Raw genomic sequence first — 22,757 nt, forward strand, 5'->3', positions numbered from 1 at the left:
GTTAAAAGTATTATAAACCTATTACAGTACAGAACTATATAGCTGATTGTGTTAGTTGGGTACCTAGGCTAGCTTTGTTGGACTTACAAACAAACTGGACTTACATACGTGCTCTGGGAATGGAACTCATTCGTATGTAGGGGACTCACTATAATATATTTTTAAATAAGGTTTTTCCATTAAGAAATATGACATGATCATCATGGAATATTTTTTAAAAGAAGGAAGGAATCCCCATGGACCCACCAATCACAGACAAACCACTGCTGACATTTTAGTGAATTTTCCTCATGTTTCTTTTCTGTGTATGATATTTTTGCATAGTTGTGAGCACAATCTATATAAATTCTATTTTCTATTTTGTTCCTATAACATTATAATTGTTTACTGTTACAAAACAATTTAATATAAACCTATCATGTGAATCATCCATTATTTGCTTAGCCAATCCCCAATGCCTAGTCAATTAAAAAAATTTTTACAGGTAATAGTTTGCTCTGAGAAATGTTGGTATATCCCTATAGAACAATGTGTAATCCTATACAAGCTGCTAATGAGCAATAATAGCTATGTCAGTAGCACAGGAGTTCCTCTAACAGGTGTTAATAAATGATTAATATTCACTAAAGAGGCCACCTTGGACCACATTAATAATTGAGGAGACAGGTACAGTCATCTTTACCTTGAAAATTTACCTTACCTGGTATAGAAAACTTTCCAATTGGTGTTTCCTTTTCCTAGTGTTTACAGTATGTTGACCATGTGTGTGTGTTTATATGCACATGTGTATATGTAGATGTGTGTGCCTGTGTATTTATAATCAGTCATCTGTATCTCCAGCCCAGATGTTTCTTTTGACTGCCAAACTCAGATCCAATTGGCCTTGCAAAATCATTACATACAAATGAAACCCCTCATCTTTCTCAAACTTCCTCCTCCTGTTTCCTATCTTGAGTGATTTACAGCCATCATACCAGTTACCAAAATAGATTCCTAAGAGTCACTCTATGCTCATCCTCCCTCCCTTCAATTCAACCACTCAATTCCAATATTTTCTACCTCCTTAAAATCATTGGTCACTCCTTCTAACTCTCCATAATTGTTGCTGCCTCAGTTTGGCCCATAGCCTATTTCACATGGGATATAGCTATCACTTCCCAAGTTTACCAATGACTTCCTTTTTGTTAAATCCAATGAGAATTTGACACTTCTCCACAATTTGACATTGTTGATGAATTCCTTCTTGAATTTCTTCTCTTAGTTGTTGGGACTCTAATTTTTTTTTCTTACCATCTGACTAACCCTCATCTCCTTTCTGTGCTTTTCTTGCTCAGCTTTGCTCAGCTGTAGTCTTTGATATTGTTTTATTTTGCAATCTCCCATGCTGATCTTACTCCATCCATGGCTTTCAATTATTTGTCTATGTAAGATGTTGACTCCTAAATTACCATAGCAGTCCAAGTCTCATCTCTAAGATTTATATTTGGATATCTTACTTCAATATCCCAACCTCAAACCCAATATATTAAAAACTGTACCCTTAGGGAGATCAGCTCGGTGTTTTGCGACCACCTAGAAGGGTGGGATAAGGAGGGTGGGAGGGAGACGCAACAGGGAGGGGATATGGGGATATATGTATGTATATAGCTAATTCACTTTGTTATACAGCAGAAACTAACACAACACTGTAAAGCAATTATACTCCAATAAAGATGTTAAAAAAAAAAAACTGTACCCTTTGTCCCCACCTCATCCCCAAGAAAACACAACTAAAAGAACACTGCCCATCATCCTGTATTTTCCCTTTTCCTGAACCATCTATATAAATGATCAAGCCAGAAACGTGTGTCATCTTCTACTCATTTTTCTGTTATCAACTACATCTTGTCATCAATGCCAGTTCTAACTCCTTAATATCTCTTTAGCTTAACGCTTGAATAGCTAAATAAGAAATTGAAATCTCATCCTCCTAACTTAATACTTATCTACCTCAAAGTTATCTTCTATATAATTGGCAGAGTAATGATTCCAGGTAGAAATCACTGCATTTCACCTTGCCAATGATACACAAAGTGATGCTGGGAGGGTTGAGAGGGAAGAGAGAGAGAAGGGCAAAATATGATGGTAAAAAAAGTTTCCATTTTTTTCTTAGTGTTGTCTCTGAAATTTCACCAAATAAGCCCAAAATTTATATTACAACATTTGTTTGATGCCTTATTTAAACTGTTTCACTGGACATTTTAAGCTCCCTGAAAGAGACCAAGTTGCCTTGTCATAACTAAACCTCATGCTCATTGGAGCTTACACTGGGTAAACTTTGCAGGGGCCCAAACATTATAGGATGGCTTGGGAAAATGGGATGGGAAAGTTTTACTTAAACTGAGTGAGAAGAAAAATTCATGACCATTTCGGTCATTCCATTTTTAGTTTATTAATAGGATAAGGAAAACATCACATTATAAATCAGTGCTCTGTTACTGAATTGAACTTGGGTCTGCTCATCCAATGCACAGTAAAGCTAATCTACTGACATGAGACGGTGGTGAAGTAGAGTATAGTGTTTATTGCAAGGCACCAAGCAAGGAGAACAGGAAGCTAATGCTCAAAAGACTGGAACAGGGCTTCCCTGGTGGCACAGTGGTTGAGAATCCGCCTGCCAATGCAGGGGACACGGTTTCGAGCCCTGGTCTGGGAAGATCCCACATGCCGCGGAGCGACTAGGCCCGTGAGCCACAATTACTGAGCCTGCGCTCCGCAACAAGAGAGGCCGCGATAGTGAGAGGCCCGCACACTGCGATGAAGAGTGGCCCCCACTTGCCGCAACTAGAGAAAGCCCTCGCACAGAAACGAAGACCCAACACAGCCATAAATAAAATAAATAATTAATTAATTAATTAAAAAAAAAAAAAAAGACTGGAACACCCCAATGGCTTTTAGAGAAGGGTTTTTAAAGGCAACATTAGGGGTGTGGGTTGCAGGGTGCCTGACCAGCTTGTGCACAATTCTCTGATTGGTCAATGGTGAATTAACAGGGTGCTGTTTCAGGAATCCCTGAAGATTCATTCATTCCGACTGGTCTGGGGTCTACACGCTGGTGGTCAGCAGTTTTCATCTTGGGGGGGAGGGTCTGCTTTTTGCAAAATCAACTCAAGGATATGGTTCAGGATATTATCTATAGCCCTTAAGGAGGAACTAAAGGTCCTTGACTTTATTTTATGGTTAAACTATTATTATTTAGTCTTGCTTGACTGTTTCCCTTTGTTTCTGCATTTTCTCAGTTCTCTGTTTAAATCTGCTCTTTGGAACTTGGGAAAGGCCTAGGTGGCTAAAGCTCTTCTACAGAAAAGGAGCAGAGGACACCAGGGGTCTGTCCCTGGGAAGGTACTGCAGGGTCTTGCTTGGTTTCATGTTGAACAACATTAATAAATAGCCAAGTAAGCAAAGGGTTAAAAGTGTTAGCTAAAATGAATTTGGGGTGTTTTCAGTTACCAAATTTCCAGAGGTAAAGGGGAGAGAAATCTGGACCTAAATATCTACATGATTTGGGACTTTTTCCTTTTTAAAATTAGATGCCAGATTAAGAGGTCACCTGCTATCTGGCCATTATAGTTTTCTGTCTTTACCGTGAACTGGGGGTGGGGGGGGAAGGATTATTCTCTTTTAATTAATCAAAATGCTGTGTTTGCTGTCCCAAACATGCTGGAGACATTGCTTAAAGACTCATGAGCACTAGCTCTGCCCCCAGGAGACTACAATTGGGCAGGTCCCTGTACCTCTGGGGTCCTCAGTTCCCTGCAAAATGAGAACGCTAGACTCAATAATCCTTAGGATCCCTTTCAGATCCACCAAGCTAATGGTATATTCATTGCAATTGCTCCTGAATGAGGCCATGATTTGTATCCAGCTCTAGTGCTTCAGTGCTGTTTGTTATGTCTATGAAACTGCTTCATCAAAACATGAGGCACATGAGCACCCTCACACCACTTCACACAACAAGGACAAAGGGCAAGCCTCTGCTTCCAAAGGAATGACATAACCTGTCTCTGAAGTGGTTCACATCATCCTCATCTTTGAACTACCAAGTGCTCAGAAAACACATAACCATCTTCATTGACATTAAGGCTGTGAGAGGAGATCCCCAGCCAGTGCTTGGGACTTGGAGAAAAGCATTTAAGAAAAGGCCATCTCCACAACTTAATAGTGAAATTAGGGTGCAACACCCATCACAAGGATCCCTAACAACCTCCACGATCTCTTTGCTAGGAAAAGAAACCAAGAAGCTAGTAGTGGTAATACTCCGCTGGACACATATCCAAGGTCCCAAGCAAAACAGGTACAAGCTGACTGAATGGGGGCTCTTCTTCAGTTGGAGGTAGGCTGGGTTCCAATTCTTTACCAGCAGGTCGGCTGAAAGCCAGGGCAGCTTCAGAGACCAGGTCACGGATACCGAATTGCACTCCGCAGGGCGCCGCCCCGTACGGGGCCCCGCCCCTCACCTTGCCTTCGCCGCGCTCCGGCCGCGAAGGTGCGTGCGGCGCTCGGTGATTGGCGGCTGCCCGGCGGGGCCCGGCTGCCATTGGCTGCCTGGGCCTCTTTGTTCCCGGTCCCCGCCTCAGGCCGTCTGTAGAGGACTGGGCGGCGGAAGTTTGACGGCGCCGGGCGAGTGGCTGTGGCAGCGGCGCCGGAGACCCAGCAGCTCTCCCCCAGTACCCGCAGCGGTGCCGGAGGCCAGGCGAGCCTGGGTGTTAGATCCCGGACAGCAGGAGGAATCCCTCTGACACACAGACATGGACTTGGAGGCCAAAGTAAAGAAGGTAGGGCGGCGCGGGCAGCAGGGCAGCGGCCGCTTCACCTGCGCGGGGCGCCGCCCTCTGGCTGCCAGCGGCGGGTGGGGCGCACGGGCCACCGGGCGCGAGCCAGCTCTGGGTCTCCGGAACCCGGGGCCCAGGTACCCGACCCTCCCGGTAGAGGGGATCCCCGGCGGCCTCGCAAACTCCTGAAACCTGGGGGCGACGGAGAGTCGTGCGCGCGCGCGCGCGAAGGTGGCACGGGACATTTTTCCCTGTCTAACCACGTCCAACGGTTGGAAGTGTTCGAAACTTTCTTTAAGAGGTTTCAGCTGCGCCTGTGCCTCCCTAAAAGAAAAGGATGAGGTTAGGGCGCGTTAAGGCGAGGCTGTGACACTACTTCTTCCTGCCTCAGGAAGTTCAACTTTATTAAGCCTTTGCGGTTTGGGGTCACTGATGTGACTGTGACAGCTCAGACCTCCTCCCCTCCCAGCTCGGCTGTCCGAGGCTCTCTAGAGTGAGCGTTGATTGAATGCGCTTCCTTCGCACCCGCGGCTGGTGATAACGTGAAAGGTGATGATGTTTTTTCTTTTTTCTTCTGTCTTTGGTCATGCATTACTTGACTTCCAAAGCACTGCCTCCCTCTTCCAAAGAAAGCGTTCTCCCTGTTTGGCAGCTATCCCCAAAGGACGATCGTCACCAGTGGTTTAACTCCAGGAGACGTTTCCTGCCTGGCTGCTCTCCGGGCGTCAGTCCCCACGGCCCTACCTGAGCTGCTCCCTGATTTGGGGAGCCTTACGTTTCTTGGGAGAAAGAGGTGGGGACCACACTGTGACTCAAAAGGAATGCTGATGTCACATTCCAGTGTAACGTTCTGTGTGAAAGATCTCATTCCAGGGAATTGTTCATATTTACTTTGCGGTAAATTTAAGCTAGCTGCTCCTTATCAAATAAGGAAGGAAGTTTTGCAGAGAGAAAAAGGGGAAAAAATAGAACCTAATTTTCTTCTCTTGCCCACTGTGGGTTGCCAACATTGCCATTATTTCATCTTCTAAAGACAAAGTTCCTGACCTGAGCATTAATTCTGTTTCATGCCCAGAACTGGATTTTTGAAAATGTATGCAAGTGCAAAATAGTAGGTCAGGAGGCTGTTGAAAAATGAAAACCTGCAGTGGGAAAAAAAAGTTTGCCCCTTATGGCTAGAACCGGCACTCAAAAGGGAATCCAAAGACGGGAAAACATAGTGTAAATTCTGAGAGTCCTGATTGCATTCTCTTCTCTTACAGTTTGGTTTCTTATTTTCTTTGCTTTTAGATGACACTAAAATTTCTTGTTAATTTTGCTTGCTACTAGGAAAGCATTTTGTTTGCCGCTTAATTAGTCTTCTGTTGATGAACACTTCTTATTTTGTTTTTCAAGTGGGAAAGAGTGGGTAATTTAGTACTTGTCAGAAATTTGGGAGGTCTTGTCTATGCTTAAACATATATTGCTTCAAAAATTACTTTTTAAATGTCAGCATCCTTTGGGAGGGGAGGAATGAATGCGTGAAGCACAGAGGATTTTTTTAGGGCAGTGAAACTATTCTGTATGCTACTATAATGGTGGTTACATGTCATTATATATTTGTCAAAACCCATAGAATGAACAACACCAAGAGTGGACCCTAAAATAAACTATGGACGTTGGGGGATGATGATGTGTCAGTGTAGGTTCATTAGTTGTAACAAATGTACCACTCTGATGTGGGATATTGACACTGGAGGAAGCTTCGAAAGGGAGTAGGGAGATATATGGGAATGCTGTCCCTTCTGCTAAATTTTGCTGAGAACCTAAACTGCTCTGAAAAATAACATCTACTTAAAAGAAAAAAAAATCAACATCCAAAAGTGATTTTGAAATTATTTGAGACAAAGAACAAGTAATTCTGAGGGAGAAAGTACAGAGTTAAGAATTACATGTGCTAGCAAGGGAAAAATCCAGACATTATTTATAAACAATTTCCTTAGTTTTAGAATGTGGATTATAATAAGTAATGCTCTTGATATATGGTGTAATTTTTCTCCTTCATCTCCCCTTTACTTTAAAAGGTTATCTTTTCAACCAAGAATCTTATCCTTCTCTCTAATCCTCCTTCTCCCCTTCCCCCACCCTCAAGAAAAAGGATTCCATAAATTTAAAGCTTTTACAGACAATACCATGACTGTAATAAATCCTTGTTTCACTACTTTGTCATCACTGGTGATTCTCAGGACAGAGTCCTCAACTAGTAAATTGGAAAGTACTAAAAGATCCCAAAGATGTCCAATTTGACTGCCAACCATACCCTCTGTGTCTATGCAGGACCCTTGACAGACTTAATGTTTTGTGGATTCAACAAAATGTTTCCCAGCACAAAGAATTTAGAGGTCTCAGGAACACATTTCATAATCTCAAAAAGAAACTTGCATTCCCTTTAGAAATTGCTTTCTAAGACACCAGAAGAAGGAAACATTACAAGATCATCTCTGATCTATGATCAGAGCCTTCTTACCCTATTTTGGTACCTAAATAGTTTTCAGGTCTCCCTTCTTTTTGACTTGGGTATACAAGAAAACTAATAGTTTGAATGTACCTTTTAAAAAGCCTGGTTGGAAGTTGGAACAAAGACACAACCATTTAAGTAAAACTAAATTTGACTTCTGTTTTAAGATACATGGCAGTTTTTCCTTCTAAAACCCTTGTACTGTTGTTTTCATAAGAAATTTTCTCCAGGCAGATGATAAATGTTACTTTTCTTTCCCATTAACATTTCGTGTAAAAAGAATTAAAAAGGGTTGTCTTTATTCACAGCCACCTAGGTGGATGATGCTATTATAAGATTCTTTGTTTATAAAAAGAGAACTTGGGTGTCCATATCATTGGCATAAATTTGGATTCATTACCAGTTAAAACACACAATCACAAAGGCAAGGAATTTTTATAATTAGATTTTACTATATTTTGTTTTGTTTGAGGTAAGTGAGCTGTTGCTAGGATGTGAGAGCTAGTTTGGTTATACAGAGTTTTTGTTTCAATATTTTAGAGTAGAATTTGACTTTTACGTATTGGCCCTGTCTTCTGAGTTATTTGTCTAGATCTCTTCCTTATCTTATGTCTCTTCATTATAATTGACTTCGTGTAAGTAGAGCCTGTGTTTGCTTGGAAAAAGCAATGGACTTTGAGAAGCAGAAACAGAGTCTCATTTTGGTGGTGAATGGTAAATCATGGCCCACAGCCAGATGTTTTCTTCTTTCCTTTCTGTGTTACTCTCCCATGAGAATCACTTTTTTTCCCTTTAAAAACATACCAGAGAGAAAGAGAACTCTAGTAATTTCCCTTATGCTGCCTGGAATTGCTGTAGAGCTTTTAATTTTACACCTTATTCATTGTTTGCCTCCATTCTAACCTCCATCTTTTGATCCTTCCTGATGTCTTGCATATTTTTTTCTTAGGACTCTTTTCTTTGTTTCTTTAATTTAATTTTAAAAATATGAGATGTACTTTAAAGATTACAAGTCACTAAAAACCCCCTTTCTCAGCATCCAAACATGTTTTGAAAGCTTCTGTCATTTGCCAAAAAACCAAAGTGAAACCAAGTGATTGCACTTGGAGAGAGTACTGAACCGCAAAGATTGTTTCCATTAGAAATTAGAATGAGCCTTTTCTCTTAGGTGGCCCCTGATTGAATGGAAAAGGCAAGTAAATGGTGACCTGGAGGCACAAATCTACAGTTGAATTCTCTGCTTGAAGCCATTCTTGCTGTGAGAATCATTGGCAAGGCTTGGGATAATGGGAGGGCAGCATACTTCCAGGGCTTTACCTTAGAGGCATTTACTCTGTCAGAACAAGTATAGAATAAAGTGGTCCTCAGGGGGGCTTTTATCTCTTCCAACCCATAGTGTCAGTCATTACATTAATTGGATATGAAAAGTCACTTTCTCTAACTTGCTCTGAATATTGGTTTGAATAGAACTATAGTAGGTTTTCTATTGATTTTGTTTCTTAATTTTATCCTGTGAAGTAGAATTAGGGATTTATGTCTCTGCTGGCTGTTAGCTGTGTACCATCACCTCTCTCCTTGACTTTGCTTGCTCACATTCAATACTAAATACTACTCATCTTTCAAGACACACTCCTTACCCTACCCACACCACACATCACTCTCCAGGTGATCTTTCTTCTTGTTCCTATCTGGATGGAAAATCTCTTTCTTCTGTATTCCCTAAGTATGTTATCATAACTCTTAGGACATTCATCACTTTCTCCCTGTAGATTATAGTCTTCTTCTTACCTAGATTGCAAGCTTCTTGAGAGTGAAATTCATATCCTATTTATACTTGTATAGTTATTTTGTTTGCTGTTCAAAGCAATTTATGAAGTAGATCTTAGCCTCACTTTAAGGATAAAGAAACTAAGGCTTAGATACATTAATCTGAAACTGGCAGAACCTAACTATGATCTTGAACCGTAGTCTTCAGAATCCATGCAACTCCCATCATGCCACCTAGCCTGAGTCCTCTGATATCCTTTGCCTTGATCACTACATATATATTGAATGAAGTACCCTAATATAAAAAGAGAAATAACCTGAGGTCCATTTCAACATTTTTTATTGGTTTGTTTAAAGGAATTATATTGGAAGAAATGGTTTCTATTCCAATAAAATTACCACCCTACTGGTTTTCTACATTTTATTTATACTTTATCCATGGTTATATGTATGCCCTTTAGTGTAAGTTGCCTTTGACCTTCTTTGCATGGAAACAAAGTCTAAATAAGTAAAAATATCACGAAAAGGAACTTCTGCGAGACTTTTACAGTCAAAGAAATTCCATAAGCTCCAATAATATTCTGGACCATATCTTCTGGATTCTTCCAACTTCCCAGCTTTTGTTGGGAGCAATGATAATGCTGCCTCCTGGCTACTTAATATTGTTCTGAACAATAGCGACCCTGCTTTTGGCTCTCTGCTTTGGGATTTCAACCAGTGACATCTGGAATTGTATAGAGGCACTCATGGTTGGCCTGTAGAAGAATCTGTTCTACCTGCTGAAGCCCAGAGTTGATAGAAAGCCTTACACATAGCATGGTAGGCTAAACCTCTTTCTCCTAGCAGCAAAGTGCTCAAAGTGCCACTGGAATGGCAGACCAGGCAGCTTAGAATAGAGCAGTTAAAAACGAAAAAATAAGTTCAATGCTAGGAAGAGAACTGTTCATACAAGAGCTACCGAGAAGCAGTAGGAAATGCCAAAATGTTGAACTATTTTGTTAGCCTCTCACTGAGCTCTAGGATGATACCAGCATTGTGAGCACGAAATTAACATCATGGACCATCAGGGTTACTCTGAGGGGCCTATTTAGTAGAAAGAGAATGATAAATTGGTAAAAGAGTACTACTTCCTATGTTCTTTTTCTGAGAACCAGAAGTAGTTTGCCCCATGCTAATTTGAATATGTTTTTTTACAAACCAGATCACTACAATGTGTTCAGAAATTAGAAAAGGTCAGTAAGTGCCAGTATAGGTAAAGAGCTGTAGTATACAGAAAGATCTTCTGTACTATATCAGCTTTCTCACTCCTGTTTTTCAGTATATCATTAAATTCACTCTGGGCTGAGAGTTAGTAGATCTGGGTCCACTCTGGTTTTTGTGATCTTGGCTACTTTGGATCTCAGTTTTCACATCTATAAAAATCAATAGGGGAACCAAGTGATTTCTAAGATTTCTTCAAACGCTGTTACTCTTTTTGACTATGGAAAATATTATAGTTTACCAAGTATAATAGTATTCCACAGTGCTTAAAAATCATACAAGCCAAGAATATATAAATATATGTGATTTTAATGAAATGGCATGTATATACTCCTGTGAAGTCCATGAGAAAAATGAAACAATTTTTTTTTCATAGGTCTTAGCTGTTTTTTCAACTTGTTTTTACTTAGTTTGCCTTTTAAATATTTGTGGGGTATTTGAAGACATTAAGTTTAATTAATTTAAATCTGTAGTATAAAGCTTCAAAGGCATATAAACTGCTCTGTTAGCATGAGTCAAATAAGCCTAGGCATGATGTATCACTTTCCTTGGTACTTAATTACAGGAAAATGAAAAATAATGGAGCTTTTGTTGTCTTTAAAAGTTATCTCTCCCAAAATAAGATGAGTCATTTAAAAACTATGTGAGTAGTTTATGTGCAAAGCACTGTTCTAAACTCTGGGGGTATAGTGTGAACAAAAAGGCAAGGTATCTTGTATTATAGAACTTACACTGTTGAGAGGAATGATAGAGCAAAAAAAAGTAAATGAAAGTAAATGACAAAATAAATGATAGAAAGTAAGCGCAAATGGGATTATATCCCTTAGTGAACTCTTTACAGGTCAGGAGTACACTAGATTTCCAACACAGAATGTCCTATCTTTTTGTTTTTAATAAATTTATTTATTTATTTTTGGCTGTGTTGGGTCTTTGTTGCTGCGTGCGGGCTTTCTCTAGATGCAGCGAGCAGGGGCTACTCTTCCTTATGGTGTGTGGGCTTCTCATTGCAGTGGCTTCTCTTGTTGCGGAGCAAGGGCTCTAGGTGTGCCGGCTTCAGTAGTTGTGGTGCGTGGGCTCTAGAGCACAGGCTCAGTAGTTGTGGCGCACAGGCTGTGGCATGTGGGATCTTCCTGGACCAGGGCTCGAACCCATGTCCCCTGCATTGGCAGGCGGATTCTTAACCACTGCGCCACCAGGGAAGTCCCAGAATATCCTAATTTAGTGGTGATTCTTGGCATTGGTTCCCGGTTTTGCAAACTTTGTAATTAGGGGTTATTATTTGTCTTAAGTAATGGCAAATGAAAAAGAAATGAGAAGGCAGCTTTTATGTATTAGAATATGAAAAAGCTCATAATTAGATAAAGCTAAAATATTTACAATCTTACACCTATAAAATACACAAACTGTCTTTTTCATTACTAATTTTTGTTTGGTAACTACTGTCATGGTACCTGAAAGAATGACTTTTAAAAATCTGTTTATTAGATCATTAATATATAGTACATATAGGAGATTATTTTGCTGTTTACAAAGTGGTGATGTTCAGGGAGCATTATATAAATTAAGAATTATGAAATCAACTTTTTCAAGGAGAGGAAAATAGAGAAAAGACTAACCAAATTCAAAATGGGTTTTAAAACCTCATAAATTTTCAAGATTTTAAGGAAAAGTAGTTTGATAATTGATAAATTCACCCCTAGTCTTTGAGTAAAATCCATGTATTAAAACTTGCCTTAAGCACTGTTATTAGAGGATTAAATTTAGAGGTTATGCTTTTCAGCTATCTAGCTCCAATCTTTGATTCTCCTATAAAAGAGCTCAAGTCATATTTGGTTTCGCTTATTTTTCTAAGTACCTGATCTACCTAACTCCCTACTTAAATAATGGGAAATTAGATAATAATATGCTTGACTGTAATTTTCTAATGCAAGTTCATGCTGTGACCCTAAAATGACTTTTTAATTACTTTTCTTTCTTTCTTCTCAACTACTTTAATCACTGTTCATAGCCAGTGACAAGAACATTAAGAAAGAACAGAAGGTGATAGAGGAAAGAACGAAAAGAAACTTACTAGGTATAATTTGGGAACAGTGCTATGAAAGTGTTTCATGTTTCTATCACAGTGAGTATTTAGCTATAAAAATTGGTTGATTCTAGGTATCATTACTTTTATTTTGGTCATACTCAACAAAGGAGAAGAGCATAGTTTAGGATTGCCAACTTATCTTATCCTTGGCTAGTCCGCCAAGAAAGCAGGACTGCTTGGGTTTGAGCATGGCTTGAGGGGGGAAACTGTAGGAGAAGCCAGGCATTGAGCACTGCTGAGAGCTTATCTGCTAAATGACAGCTAGGCTACCAGTGTATAAACATAATTAATCTCTGAATGAGGCTGGATCATCCTCAAATCACAAATGATTCAGCCTGTGTTTATTACAGTGACATTCTGACCACCATACAGATTTTAAAAAGGGGTTTCAGGGTGTCTGTTGGTTATAAAGGTTCTTATCTAAACAGTGAGCCTAGCAAAAAAGAGGCTGAAAGCCTAGCACCAATGCCTTGGTGCTGAGTCCATTAATAAGTCTGCCACCACCATGAACTTGCCTGTGCTTTGTTTGAAGATAAAGTGATACCATGTTTCATTGCAAAATGATTATGCAAATGTTAGGTGGATTTTTATTTCTATAAGTGTAACATCATAGAAGTCTTGATAGAATGAGTCACAAAGTAAAGGTAAAGAATATATTTCCTTCATGGGGGTACTGGCCTACAATAAAAATAATCAGGGGTTAAACAAAACAAAGTCACCCTTTGTTTTTCATAGAGAATATTAAAGGGTTAGTTTAAATATAAGACTACAGAATCTCAACTCCTTTTCTATCAATATCACCTGTGGAGCTTGTATCCCCCAAAATACTGTGATGTCAGAAGGAAGGTAGGCAAGCTAGCTAGTGGGCAAGACATGTATGTTAACTACAGTGCTAGATAGAATGAAATAAGTGCTGTAATACAGTGTTGCTCAAAATATCTATGTTGAGGAACCATTTTTTCAAAATTCTGAATCTGTCATGGGCTGATACTTTTAAAGCAATAAAAATGAATTACTAAAAGGAAAAAAAGACAAATACGAGGCCAATTTTTTAAAAAATAAGTATATCAGACATAAAATTACTGTCAAATTGCTTAACAATTCCTAATTGCTTTCTCTCAGTTTCTTTCTATGTCTGATCACAGACTGGTAACCAACAGTTTGCAGACTGCCACACTTTGTAGCAGTGCAATAATAGGAATACAGACAACTACAGTATCCCCCCCCTTATCTGCAGGGAATATGTTCCAAGACCCGCAGTGGATGCCTGAAACCCCAGATAGTACCAAACCCTATATATACTGTTTTTTCCTATACATACATACCTTTGATAAAGTTTAATTTATAAATCAGGCAACAGTAAGAGATGAACAACAATAACTAATAATAAAATAGAAAAATTATAGCAATATGCTGTAGTAATAAAAGTTTTGTGGATGTGGTCTCTCTCCTTAATTAACTTCAACTCTGCCACAGATTCAGCAGTGGCTTCCTTTTTTTTTTAATGTTTTGATTTGATAATTGAATTGAAAGGTGTTTTTTCTTTTTTCTTTTTTCATTTATTTTCTTTTTTTAAAGGAATTCCTTTATTTTTATTTATTTTTATTTATTTATTTATTTATTTTTGGCTGTGTTGGGTCTTCGCTTCTGTGCGAGGGCTTTCTCTAGTTGCGGCAAGCGGGGGCCACTCTTCATCGCGGTGCGCGGGCCTCTCACCGTCGCGGCCTCTCCCGTTGCGGAGCACAGGCTCCAGACGCGCAGGCTCAGTAGTTGTGGCTCACGGGCCTAGTTGCTCCGCGGCATGTGGGATCTTCCCGGACCAGGGCTCGAACCCGTGTCCCCTGCATTGGCAGGCAGACTCTCAACCACTGCGCCACCAGGGAAGCCCCCCAGCAGTGGCTTCTTCATCGGCAGACGCAGCCTCTCCAGTAATTTTTATATTTTTCTGTCCAAACCTATTCCTGAATCTTTATAACCATCCCTTACTTGCAGTAAATGGTGTAACACATTTTAGGGGATCCCTTGCTGAAGTCTTCGTATGGGCTCTATGCTTTCTGGTGCCACATGTTACTACCAACTGGAACATGTTTTCTGTTTGTGTGTCCCACCCACAAATTTAATGTCTTTTCCATCTTAAATAAGCAATTAGCATGCACTGTGTGGCCATAACTTCTGCAGTTTGAGGTGCGACAGCAACACTAACATGAATTTCTTTTTCCTTCTTCACAATTTCATGGATAGAAGATTCCTTCTTACCATAGATCTTAGCAGCATCAGCGTACAATTTTTGTTTGTTTGTTTGTTAAGTGGAGAACTTTCACCTTTTCACCTAAAGGAAGCACTTTAAGGCTCCTGTTTGGCAGATCCGAATTGCTAGCATCACTGCTCCTGCGCTTTGGAGCCATTACTAACTCGTTATTGACCGGGGAATTTTTCCAGAAACTAATGCCTGTGGCCAGTGATTTTTATTTTGGCTGGCCAAAAATTAATTGTTATTTCACTAACACTTTGCAAGTTATTACAGTCTTTAGTTAAACGTGACACCCCTGTAAATTCTTCTAATTTTCGTGAAATGTTGTCTTCAATCCACTCTTCTGTAGAAGCAAAGGAGCATTCTCTAGCACTGTGAGTTTAATTTTCACTTTCCGTATCAGAATCGATCACTAAGGTTTTTTTTGTCTTTTTGTTGGTCTAATATTCACATCATCTGAATCAGAACTATATTCTGAAGAACTATCATTTTCTGAGACACTAGTATATATGTCGCTCAGACAGTCGGAGAAAGTATCGGCATAAAATTCATCGAAAAATTCTTCTGCACTCAACATTTCGCAATGCATCATTTTTGAAAATTTTACGTTTATAATATACACAAGATTGGCACAAAAACCTAACGGAGCAAAATGTGAATGATAACGACAATCATAAGTTGTATAATGAACCCTTGATCAATTGTAAGCTCTAACAACTTCTCACGGTTATGTTAATTGTACCACTCTAAAAATGTATTGATACGTCTTCGGTCAATAACGTTCGGGTAACAAAAGACGAATTAATACGTCTCCAGTCAATAATGTGTTTAAGTAAAAATAAGGATTACTTGAACACAAGCACTGCGATGTACTGCAACAGTCAGTCTGATAACCAAGTTGGCTACTAAGTGACTACCTAGCTGGATAAACTGGACAAAGGGATGATTCGTATCCAAGGCAGGACTGAGCAAAGGCTGAAGATTTCATCACGCTACTCAGAGTGCAATTTAAAACTTAGGAATTGTTTATTTCTGAAATTTTCCATTTAATATTTTTGTATCATGGTTCACCGTGTATAACTGAAACCATAGAAAGCAAAAATGTGGATAAGGGGTGGCTACTGTATTATGAAGTTTCAGAAGCAGAAGTAATTTAATTGGGTATATTGGGAACAACATTATGGAGGAAACAACATTCAAACTAACTTCTGTAGGATAAATAAGGTTTCAGTAGGCAAAGAAGGAATTCCAGGAAGAATAAATAAATGAACCAAAGAAACATGGCTGCAAAAAGTCTGTAAACCCTTGGTATTCACACCGTAACATTTTCAGTGTTGACTCTTCTAAAAGAAAGCCAAGGTACATGATCTGTAGTGATTTGTGACTTTCCTAGATTTCAGGTTTGAATTTAGGAAGTGTGCCACTGAGCTTGTACAGGAACCTAACCTACTGCTGAGGATCTATATCTCTATCCTAATCTTGATTCTTATTTAATACACTTCGTCATCTCTTGAGGTAGAGGAGGAAATTTCACTGGAGTGTAGCTGATATAGTCTGGGCTTGGTTCCAAGCTGTGGGTTGGGACTACATTGGCTCCCCGTAAAAAGAAGCTCCACACTCACGAGGGCTTGTTTGCTTCTAACTACTTTATTGGAACCCTGCTACTATCATGTGAACTAGCCTAGCCCAGCCCACTGGAGGATGAAAGATGACATAGGAAAGATGAAACATCTCAGCTGAGGTTCCCCTATACTAGCTGTCCCTAGCTCACCTGAAAGGTGACTACAGATATAGTGAGCCCAGCTCAGACCAGAAGAACTATCCAGCTGAACCCAGCCCAAGGCGCTAAACTGCAGAAGCATGAGCAGAATATCATGACCGGAAACTACAGAATAAATGATTGTTATTTTAAGCCACGATGTTTAAGGGTGGTTTGTTAGGCAACAGATCATAACATACCCCCTCTATTGCTAGGATGTAAGTCTTCTCAGCCTCCCACAGTGAAAGCTATGGAAAAGGTCTTAGAGAAGGCTTTTCTCATTCTGAATTACCCTTGTAGCCCTCTGTACATAAGAAAGATTAAAGAATCAGGACACTGTAGCTTCCCTGACATCATTGGTCACTTGAGAATGGGCCCCCTTTTAACCTAGTCAAATCTAATTTTGATTTTGAAAGTTGTCTATTTCCCCTGAACCCTAGACAAATCTAAGATGATGTCTGTGTACCTTTTGTAGTGACAAAGTCCTTGGGCTATAGTTTAAATATAGAACAAAAAGCATGTGAATCCAAACCACTTCTCTAATAGATCAAAAATCAGAAGATGGATCAAAAATTAGTTAAGGCACTTACGTTTACACAACACATCATATAAACATAATTCATTTTTTCCAGAGTAAGGGATGGTGTGAAAAGGCTGAACAATAAGTAAATAAGCATAAGGCATCTGGCAGTAGGGTTTCTGTATCTCTCCCTTCCTTTCCCAGTTTCCAAGACCCCTATCTGTGCTATAAGACTTTGTTTTTGCTCTATACACCTGAACGCCAATCCTGGGCAAAAGTGGAAAATGAGAAGATTGTCTTTTTGTGCCTTTTACCCCCAATTTTCTGTGAAAGCCTTCTCTCCGTTGGGCTTTTCTCTCCAGGTTCCTTTGGATGCTCATGATTCCCTGGGCATCCTTCTCTAACAGCTCTCTCAACCAACGCCACAGGCCTTTCCCTTCATTCTGGCTCTGAAAACATGCCTGTACTGTCCTCTTTTCCTGCGTGTGCTCTGATTAGATAGGCAATTAGTGGCAATAATCACTTAATTGTATAGTTATCCTCACCCCACTCCTATAACAGGTTACTCCTAAAGAAATAATACTATAGCCCTTAGGCCTGGTAAACAATGATGGCAATATTCAAGTTTTGGTATATGCAGTCTTAATAAAGACTTCTCAGTACACAGCACTATCTGTGGAATCCACTCTTTAGAGCCAGCTGTGAAGGTAGTGACACAAGACCAAATTAGAACTGTTTGTCATGATCTAAATTCTTTTAAGAGACTCCTACAGATGGCTTTTGGAATCAAGTTTTAAAAATCCCTTTTATAGCTAATAATTGGGAGTCTCTGAGACCTGTGTATAAAAGCAAATGCATTACGGAGTCTTTCCAGTGAGCCAGAGCTCAGCCTATCCTAATTAAGAAGCCATTTCATCAGCAATTGTAGCCTGTGACATTTTTATAGCCTGCATTGTCTTTCTCAAAGTAACAGAGTTAGGAGGAGGCCCTTTTTGAGTAGAATTTGCAGAAGAGGTATTCTATTGGTGAACATCTCAAGTGACTGCCTTTACGTAAGAGTTTAAAAATTATTTGATAGTAGTCAGTTTGAAAAATGTTTATAAGGAGCCAGCATAAACTGAACAGACACAATACATTTCTTTTTATAATTTGCTACCTAAAATAAGTGCAATCTCTTTTTAAAAATCTAAATTATTTTGTCCCTAATAATACGGTGAGGATACATTAGGTTTCAAAAAAGTATACAGTACTGAGAAGTTAGTTATGAACTGGTGACTATAAATACTACCTAATTTGAATCAAGTAATTTACATTCTGATATCACAAAGAAGTGCTATATACTTTTTCCTTTACTTTCCATCACCAGAAGAGTTATGTAATAGAATAAGGTTTATATCAGTCTTTTTCCAGTTTTATTCTCTATTCATTAAGGACTATGACATATAAAAATTGTGAAATTTTTCTCTTAAATATATTTCTAGAAATTTCTTGCTAGTCAAACCTGATATTTTGTATTCTGGTTTGTGACTGTGTTCTAAAACACAAGTATGTGTGCACACAGGTGTGTATGTATATACATTGAGATGGTTAGAGAATAAGACTTAGAGACTAAAAATCATATTCTACCCTGCCTTCTGGAAGACTGTTCCCTGATCTTGACTGAGTGAACAGTTAAATTGAGGTGAATAAGAGAATTTATAAAGGAATGAGCAAAGTTTTGTTTTACTATGCCCGTTGGGGTGAAGACACATTTAAATATTTGAAATGGAAAAAAATAAAGTCAGGGGTGGTAGATAAGCACACCCTATATCCTCTCCCTTTGTAAAGTTTGTCATCACAAATCGCTTAGTATTTAAAATCAAAACAGAATAGAGGCTGTGGTAGACAGTCTCTAAGGTGGCCCCCATTGATCCCCACCTACTGGAATTCATACTCTTGTATATTCCCCTTCCCTTGAGTGTGGGCTGTGCCTGGTCAATTGCTGCCAAGGAATATAACATGGCAGATGTGATGGTATATCCCTTTCAAGATTAAAGACTGCAGCTTCTGTCTTGGGTAGTCTCACTCTCTGTGGGATCACTTGCCCCTGGGAAAACCAGCTGCCATATCATAGGTACCAATGTGAGAGAGCTTAAAAGTGGATCTCCTTCCAGTCGAGCCTTGAGATGACTGCAGCCCTAGCTGACCCCTGATTGCAACCTTGCAAGAGGCCCTGAGCCAGCCCACCTAGGTAAGTCACTCCCACCTGCCTGACACACAGAAAGCTATGAGATGACAAATATTTGTTATTTTTGGCCCCTAAGTTTTAGGGTAATTTGCAATTAATGCAGAGGTTTTCCATTATAAATCTAGGAATTTAGTGATTTGAAAGAAAAAATGAAAAGAATTATTGCAGTTTTTGCCTCATTATATAACTGCTGGACACTGCATAAATGTATGGATTCGTTTATATAATGTAGTAAGTAATTTTCAGTACTAGTGATGTCTCCATGTTTTGAATAAAGATCTTTCAACTCTGAGATTCAATTTGTTCATTTGTATTTCGTTGTTTCTTTTAAAACATTTTTTCTCTTGCTATAACATTGGAAGAGACCTATTTTGCATCAGGACCCTGGATATTTTCCTTGACTCCTGACCCATTCTTTTGAGGGCCCTCTTGTGTGTGTGATTAATCACCTCAGGGCATTCAGTGTTAGTGCAGCTGACACTCAGGTTTCTTATAATCAGTCTCAGGTTTGTCTAGGAAGGAGAGCTTCTGGCTGGTGACGAATAAGCAGTCTTTCAGATCAAAATCTATTGTTCTACAGAAGTTACAGATGAGGCATATTACTCATTTAAATTATTACTTATCTTCAAAGTCTCATTTTGGAGGAAAGAAGTGGTGACTTTGTAGTCAAGAGCTCAGGATTTAGAGTTAGAAATGCCAAGATTCAAATCTCAGCTCTGCACTTGGCATATTGCCGACAAGATAGCTGGGCAATCTTAGACAAATTTCTTAATCTCCCCAAGTCTCAGTGTCTTTATTTGTGAAATAGGAGTGATAACACTTTCCCACAGGTTGTCTTGAGAGTTACATAAGGTGATGTATGTATTGTGCCTGGTAGGTATTAACATCTTAACAAATGGTGGTTGAGGTATTTTTACTAGCACTTCCACCTTCACAACTACCAGTGCTCATTAATAAAAAGCATAATTAGAATCGCTTCAAGGTATCCTACCAAAACTAAAATTCATTATTGTTTCCTCGAAAAAAGCAGCAGGATCTACTTCTGATCTTCGTCAAAAACGTTACCATATTTACTGAAGTTGTATGGATGTCTTAGGTAATCTGCTGCAATTTGACATCCCAGATCGAAGTAGACAGATTGCCTTGGTTACAGCCCTTGTATCACTTACCTAATACTGGTACTGACCTAAGAAATGTAGGGGAAGACTGGGTGGGAGTTATCTATTTAATTTGTTAAAGTTCCAGGAAGATTGACCCAATACCTCCAGAATAGAATTTATTATAAACTATTTAGACTGAAAGATCACTTGTTTCCTTTTCTTTCCTATCACAATGATTTGTTAGTGATGATTTACTACTATGTGTGAACAAAAAGGTGTCAGTCCATTTGTCTCACAGTGGATTTTATGATACAAATTCATGTAGGGCTCTGGCTTTGTACTTCGTGCGCTGAAAAGCTGAAGGGATGTGGAAATGAATCCTAGAATCTGCTATGAAGAGTTTTATTACCACTTCTGAATAAGTGGTCTTGAAAACTAAAGACCCTTCATTGAGTATTTTATTCTTGGCTATAATATTTTGATCTCAAGTTAAAATTATATTTCTTTCTATTTTTAAAAAATTAATTACTAAATATTTATCTAACCCAGGGTCTTTCCATGTTCATGACCTATGTTTAGGCACTGGAGGTTAAGAACAGGCATCCTGCAATGCAACTGACCTTGGGCCCGTTAACAATTTTCTGCTTTAGTTTCTTCATCTGGATGAAATGCAGATAATAATTAATAGTTTTCATAGAATTGTTATGAGTATAAAATGAGATGATCCATGTAAAAATCTTATAACCATGCCTGACAATATAATTGCTCAATAAATATTTGCCATTGCTCTTATTATCACCATCACCCGTGGCAGAGCCCTTTTTTTTTTTTTTTTAAACTTTGGGTTTATTTATTGATTGATTGATTGATTGATTGATTGCTGTGTTGGGTCTTAGTTTCTTTGCGAGGGCTTTCTCTAGCTGCGGCAAGTGGGGGCCGCTCATCGCGGTGCGTGGGCCTCTCACAATCGTGGCCTCTCTTGTTGCGGAGCACAGGCTCCAGACGCGCAGGCTCAGTAACTGTGGCTCACGGGCCTAGTTGCTCCGCGGCATGTGGGGTCTTCCCAGACCAGGGCTCGAACCCTTGTCCCCTGCATTGGCAGGCAGATTCTCAACCACTGCGCCACCAGGGAAGCCCGCCAGAGCCCTTTTTTAAAAATTTTTTTATTTGTTATTTTTCTTGTGAAAAGCCATGGGAATTCCTTGGGGTAAAGGTGCTATGTCATAGATCATTTGATAATTAAAACAAGTATTAAATAAATAGATAACACTTTTTGGCATTTCTATAAATCTCAGGCTGTGTAGCAGGCGTCAGGAATTCAAATATGAACAAGAAACTCACAGTCTAGTGGGGTAAATGGATGTCATAGTATAGAAAAAAGGGACTAAATAGTAGAATTTGAACCAAGACCAATAGGAATTCAGAAGAACTTCGCTGAGGATAGTTCAAGGAAGGTATCACGGAGTAACTGCTGTTTGAACTGGGTGTATAGAGAGTAGCATTTTACCAGATGGAGGAGAAGAGGAATGAGATCCAGGCAAGGAAAAAGCTTGTCTAGAAGCAGAGCATGGCTGGAGGGGAGAGGTGTGAGGAAGGGAGCTGTAGGAGCGAGGGTGGTGCCAGTTTGAAAAGGCTTTTCTCTGCCAGGCTAAGACATGTGAAATTCACTGCACTCATTAAAAATATCTAACAAGGGGAACATTATTATCATCTTTGGGTTTTATTAAAATAATTTTGGGAGCAGCACTATGACATTATATGAAAGGAGTGATTAGTTTGGAGAGTATGTTCCCAGGTTGATGTGATAAGAAGTTTGAACACGAACTGTGGAGTGGAGATGAAGGAGGAAACTGTGTAGGTTTTAGAGAAGAGACCAGAAAAGACAGGGACGTAAAAAGCATGGCTTAGACAAGGATAAAGAAGGCCTCCCGGCCCGAGTTTGGGTGACTAGGTAACGACTTTTTCTTCATTCTTGTTCTGATGTATTTCAGACTTGAGTAAGTGAGAGATGGGAAGTTTTCGTTCTTATGAGCAAAGGAAAAGATAACAGCAATTTTAGTAGGAATAATTAATCGTGGCTCTTAATCACAATAAATTATTCTCACCTATAAAGTGCTCTCACCTAAAACACTTGGCAAACTATAGAAGTTAAAGGATGCCTCGGATGCCTCTCTTTTTACATTTAAGTCTGGTTTTCTATGCAACATAACCTTTTTTTTTTTTCTATGGGGGGTGGTTACGGAAAATCTTAGTAGATAATGTGAGACAGGCATTGAGCTAAAAATCTAAAACTGTTTAAAATCTTATGTCAGAGATTAATGAAAACATATCGATTTGGGTTTGGGTGGGGGGAACTTCACAGATTATACCAGGTTTCTAAAAGAGCCACGTGCTGAGAGGAATTATTTACTTAGAAATGCAGTTCCTTTGTCCAGAATATTCATTCGTGTGAACAAGCTCTAAAATGCCTAAGAGTGTA

At 39.2% G+C, this 22,757-nt stretch overlaps 2 protein-coding genes across 9 annotated transcripts in view; one reads left to right on the forward strand and one right to left on the reverse strand.

The window, feature by feature from the left end:
- The window catches only part of TFEC (transcription factor EC), a 688,992-nt gene that overhangs the window by 264,456 nt on the left and 401,779 nt on the right, over positions 1-22,757 (reverse strand). The gene's annotated exons all lie outside the window — the stretch shown is intronic.
- The window catches only part of TES (testin LIM domain protein), a 45,045-nt gene continuing 26,897 nt past the window's right edge, over positions 4,610-22,757 (forward strand). The window contains exons 1-2 of one of the 3 annotated variants that reach the window (XM_082472388.1): positions 4,610-4,814; positions 19,105-19,181. Coding sequence is in view for 1 of the 3 variants with exons in the window: in XM_082472386.1 (XP_082328512.1) it covers positions 4,788-4,814 (27 nt within the window). In the remaining 2 variants the exon portion in view is untranslated. Of the gene's footprint in view, positions 4,815-5,280; positions 5,361-19,104; positions 19,182-22,757 lie in introns of those variants that run through there. The other 2 variants (XM_082472386.1, XM_082472387.1) reach the window with 2 other exon arrangements.

Source organism: Balaenoptera physalus (assembly GCF_965194825.1).
Source record: "Balaenoptera physalus genome assembly, chromosome: 8".
NCBI lineage: Eukaryota > Metazoa > Chordata > Mammalia > Artiodactyla > Balaenopteridae > Balaenoptera > Balaenoptera physalus.